The sequence below is a fragment of the Notothenia coriiceps genome, unplaced genomic scaffold, assembly GCF_000735185.1.
Source record: "Notothenia coriiceps isolate Sejong01 unplaced genomic scaffold, NC01 NC01_scaffold00037244, whole genome shotgun sequence".
In the NCBI taxonomy this organism is placed as follows: domain Eukaryota; kingdom Metazoa; phylum Chordata; class Actinopteri; order Perciformes; family Nototheniidae; genus Notothenia; species Notothenia coriiceps.
The window spans coordinates 27,209,756-27,214,958 of record NW_011369945.1 but is presented as its reverse complement, the minus strand read 5'-3'; the positions used below and the strand labels follow the sequence as shown (position 1 = coordinate 27,214,958).

The following is a 5,203-nucleotide window of genomic DNA, read 5'->3' as shown; positions in this document are numbered from 1 at the left end:
GATGTGACTCAGACCCGGTTGTGTCCAATGAAAGCCTTCAAATCTCAACAGTGACGCACCAGGCCGCCCCGTCCTGCCTTTGATGCTCCAGGTGTGAGATACCATCAACCGAGTCATCAGTTCCATTTCATTACCAAGTTATTAAAATTATCTCCACATTACCCATAATCCACTATGTGACGTTCAACATCTGAAATGTAGAAAATACTTCGTGTCCCGTTGAAGAAAATATAAGCACGGACGTAAAGGTTGATAAAGAGTCAGATCACATTCTTTTATACCCGTTTGATAACTTAAATGGTGCAGTAAAACTAAAGTCAGGAGCAGAAACATGCATTTTATATGACTTTAAAGACAAAAAATAAAATTAAATAAACAGTAAAAAAAAGAATATATATTATTGTTTTACATTTTTATTACTGTTTGTGGAAAATAAACAAAAGCACACATTAATTAAGACATCTGCTGTTAAAATTGTGTTTGTTTTCTGCTCTTTAGGGGGACTTAGTCGTGCATATTAATGACAAATATTTTGTTCTTAAAACATAACAAATTATAATAATCTTATAGACAGTTTTTATTCACATGGTGTTACCTGGTTAGTTCATTTTAATATATAAAAACAGTTTTGATAAAAGTAAATCATAAAAAAAGTATCCGTGATCCAGCAAGTTGCGTGCCAATGTTCAAGGTAATAATACTGTTTATACTGGGAAGACACGTTCCTTCATTGAACTCGAAAGCTTTGACATTAATTACAGCGCATACATTGGGTTGCAGCTTCACAGCAGGTACATTTCAGTGTTGGTTATGTTGTTTACGTCGAGAAGCTGCAGCTGGTCTTCAGTTAGGCGTGCTGAGACCACAGGAACCGATCGCAGCGCTCCAGCATCGTCTGGATCATCGCTCTGAAACAAAAACTAAATATTTAGAAATGCAATACCTCAAGATGAAGAATAGCCAAATGAAACTGATTCTCTTTCATTATAGAAGAAGCAGTTCCCGAGCTGTCATCTCATACTTCATTCACACATTTTGGTTCAAAATCTACATATCACAAGGTGACTTTTAGACTCAATTGATTACTGTCAAACACATTACATTTGATTTAGCGGTCTGTTTTATCCAAAGCAACTTACAATAAGTGCCTTTAACCATGAAAAAGCAGGATTCCTCCAAGTATTAGCTTCAAATAAGCCAATCCTCTCTGAGTGCTTCCTAGCGAACAGATCATTTTAAAAATTAAATTCTATATATTTGCCAAGGAACAGTCAAAACAGGTGGGTTTTCAGTCTGCCACAGAAGATGTGTAGGCTTTCTGCTTTCCTGATATCAGTATATTCCACCATTTTGAATTCAGGATAGCCAACGTGACATTTTGATGTGGTACCTGGGTCACACATGGTGAACGAGTAGCGAGCTGATTGGTCAAAGCAGAGAGATGAGCAAATGAACACATTTCCCCCTCCTACGCACGCCGAACCACTGAACCTTTTTAACCCCGCGCTCTTCAAGAGGCGCATTTAATAATATTGCTAATGAATGAAAATAATAATCAGTAATTCCTGACTGACCTCTGCCTCTTCTCAGTCACTCTCAGCAGCTCACAGACCAGTTTGGAGTGGGGCGAAAGGTCGAGCTGCACCCCGCACTCCTCCAGGACGGCCATGGCGCGGTCAGGCCCGGCGCAGCGAGCCAGCATCAGGGTCAGGGTCTCCGGGCTCATCTTCCCTCCACAGTCGTCTGAGCCGTTGGACCAGCCGCTCCCATTCACACCGGTCAGCTGATCTGAGTCTGAGGCCCCGCTGCAGCGCTGAGACAACCGGATCAACAGCTTCCACTCCTCCAGGGTCTGAGGCTCCACCCCTGGACAATAACAGCGGGACAGGACAGACATTAGACTATCATGGGGTTTTATGTTTCAAACGTGTCAGTTAGTTTCATTAGGGTTGTTTCTTTGGGGGATGAGTGCCCATAGGGTCATTAATAAAAAGGATTTCTACTGATGTATGACTAGATTCTTAGTGTAAAAAAGGATGACCATTGTTTGGACCAAGCAACAGCAGGGCTTAAGAGAAAGAAACTACGTTATATTTTGGTAGACTAGGTTATCTAGAATGTTTATTATACTGTAGTATGATAAGTAATAGTATTGAATCGTTTTCATTGAATAAACTACACGATAACGTTTACAGTTTTGTGTGACTAAAATGTCCAGACATTTAGTCAACTCAAAAAGATGGATGACTAAATATCATAAAAACTAACAAGGACATTTGACAGGACTGAGACTACATGAACGATTGTTGACCAGATGTATGCTGCTGTTATGAACTCTCCTTTCAGCCAATTGGAAATAATAATTGTGATTCTGTGTGAAGGATTTACCACCAGCTTCCTGCAGCAGGCTGATGTCATCCAGCCGGCAGATGGCGGAGAACGCCTCGGTGCGGCGCTGCAGCTCACAGCAGAGCGAGATGTAGCCCGTCCAGTATCTGCACACACACATTATGCATGATGTCAAAAAGCTAACTTCAAAACGAAAAACCAGCAAAAAAATGACTTTGGAAAGTTCGAAGTACCCGTGACTGCGGCACGTCTCCGCCATCTTCTGCTTGGAGGACAGATCTGCAGGAAGGCGGATCAGGAGAGACAGGAGGCGTCCGTAACCCCAGCTGAAACAGTGAGAGTGCCACCTGCAGCAGGAGTCACATATTTATTAATAAACTTCACTTTCACTTTATTTTTGTAGAAGAAGTGAAATGTACACATGATAGTAACTAGGTCCATCTCACACTGGAAACCTGCTCTTTAAGTGAATGTTAAAAATGAATAATCCTAAATCTATTTTTGACATTTTCCACACACAAACCGGACCAACCTGGGCTCTCCATCGGGGGTCAGCGTGTCACAGCGTTGAGGTGCATCGTGGGTAAGTGCCAGCTCCAGCCAATCCTGTCTGAGTGATTCTGGTTCAAGAAGGGACTGCAAAAATGACAACCTAAGGAAGAAATATCAAATTCAGCCACAAGGGGAGTTCAAAGTCTTTAACAAATAGATGAAACTAAATGTGCACCTGTCCTCTTCAGTTTGAGATTGGACCAGATTATCCAGGTATGCCAGGAAGTGGCTTTGCTGAGCCATGGTCATGATATCAGCAGGAGTTACCGTGGGGTAAAACTGGGTAAACGAGCGCACAGCCGCCTCCCCGTGCTTCTCATACAGCCTGGATGACAACAGATAACTTGCTTAACAAGACGTCACTGTGATATAAAGTACGAGTTGATCAAAAGTAAATGTGTGTACTGACCTGTGTAAGTGAGCGAGGAGAGGGGGGGCACCGCAGGGCTGCAGCTCTCTCAGACTGCGCAGAGACCTCAGCAGATCTCCTCTCTGAATCACCTCCACCACCTTACTGTGCTGAGTGACATCTACAGAGAAAGACAAATACATTTTGGATTGCGGATACAAGTGAATACAGTATTCTCTCACTACCTCAGAATCAAACAGAGAAATATCACTATTAGAATATTCACCGGGTGTAGAATGTAAAAATTGAAAGACCCAGCCATGTCTGTGAAAAGCAATACCTGGCTATTCCAAAGCAAAGAGTTTTCATAAGAAGTAATAATGTTGGACATAAAAACACATTCACAATCATAGACTGGATTCTCTGTTTTAAAAATGGCTGAATGAATGTTTATTATTGCTCAACTGATGTCTGGCATTCAAGGGCTATCTTTGAATAATGAGGATTATTTTTTTTAAATAACATATTACTTTTACTTACATCAACTTTTTATCCCCCGACTAGAGAAATTGTTCAAATGTTACGAGCCGCTCAAAGGATAAAGATTGTTTTTGTTGGGCTGGTGCAAAGCTACGAGACACTTGCATATCAAATCAGGATTTGGTCACTAAAATACAAATGATTTTAAAAGCAGAACAGAAGCCCACTATGTTGTTGCTTGTTGAAGTGTGTTCTCTTTATATTATCTACGTTTTCTTTCTTTATGCGTGACATTTGAATTGTTAAAACGAAATACAGAAAACTGAGTTAAAACCACAGATTTAAGGAGAAGCTTCTGACCTAGCATGGCCTCGGTGAAGGAGCGCTGCACCTCGGGCTGCTCCTGGTGACACAGCAGACACATCCTCCTCACACGCTCCTGGTCCAGCAGAAAGAAGTAGCGGCGCAGGAAAGCTATGCATCCCAAAGCTGGTTCATCCTCCTCCTCCTCCTTCCTGAAGCAGCTCAGCTCCGTGTAGAGCGTGGCCAGCTGGTTGAGATCGGCCAGGAGATCCGTTGGTACAGCTTTAGGAGACGCCACTCGGACCGGATCTGGACGAGTCTCATTTGAAACTTCATGTTCTTTTTCAGAGGAGTCACACCGGTCCTCTTTTTCTCCGAGCTCAGGAGACCCCTCTGTCTTCTCCTCTGTCATGCTCTCTCTTGGTTCACCTGACGACAAGGAAGACTCCTCTTGTTGCTCTGAGCAGGCGTTTAGATAATCCCAACGCTCTTCTCCTAGACTATCTGTTATTGAATCACCTGCAGCGGCTGACCCGTGATCAGCAGGTCCGAGGATTCGCTCCAGCACCACCAGCCACTCCAGCAGAGTTTCCCCCAGGCAGTCTGGGTCCAGCAGCAACAAAGGATCTTGAATCTGGGAGCTTATTTAAAACATTTTTTTAATGTAAGTTAAAAAGAGGCTGTGAAATAATGCAATCTGGATTCTATCAAAAAGCTGGGCCGCACTTACATAGCTCGCTCTGTCGCGGACCGAAGTTCCTGCATGTCGGACTCTATGGTCGGCATTTCATCATAAACTCTGATGAAAAATATAAATTCACTTTACTTGATATAGTGTATTCAAAACAAGCCAATACTCCACAGCTTGTCCTAAAGACAAGTAGAAACATTTGAGAGGACTTATTTCTCATAGTCTCAGTAAAGTGGTTATAGTCCACGTGTTCAGGTCTTTACTCACTCATTGTCCATTTCCTCTGAGAACGAAGTTGTGGCTGAGATGTCTGCCTGTCCGCCCTCTCTGAATTCAGTCCGCTGCCAGAGCTCAGAGTTCATCTGGAGGGTGTTGATCTTCTCCGTTGTCTTCTTAACAAAACTAGAAACACTGAAAACAACAATGACTGAATATTAAAAAACAACCCTTCATAATATTACATTAGATGAGATAACACT

General features: G+C 42.4%; 1 protein-coding gene across 1 annotated transcript; it reads right to left on the bottom strand.

The window, feature by feature from the left end:
- Nucleotides 1–707: 707 nt before the first annotated feature.
- Nucleotides 708–5,203, bottom strand: hps5 (HPS5 biogenesis of lysosomal organelles complex 2 subunit 2). Its single transcript, XM_010794093.1, has 10 exons — nt 4,992–5,203; nt 4,764–4,832; nt 4,091–4,674; nt 3,311–3,431; nt 3,077–3,226; nt 2,882–3,001; nt 2,583–2,696; nt 2,389–2,495; nt 1,575–1,866; nt 708–908 (listed from the first exon to the last, which is right to left on the bottom strand). Exons 1-10 carry the CDS (start codon nt 5,084–5,086, stop codon nt 848–850), a joined length of 1,713 nt encoding a protein of 570 aa, XP_010792395.1. The 5' UTR covers nt 5,087–5,203; the 3' UTR covers nt 708–847.

Excerpts from the sequence above, each read along its gene's own strand:
- hps5 (XM_010794093.1), bottom strand. The coding sequence starts at position 5,086 with ATGAACTCTGAGCTCTGGCAGCGGACTGAATTCAGAGAGGGCGGACAG. Across the intron at positions 3,227-3,310 it reads CTCCTCGCTCACTTACACAG|GCTGTATGAGAAGCACGGGG; the intron begins GTCAGTACACAC and ends GTTGTCATCCAG. Across the intron at positions 2,697-2,881 it reads ACCCCCGATGGAGAGCCCAG|GTGGCACTCTCACTGTTTCA; the intron begins GTTGGTCCGGTT and ends CTCCTGCTGCAG.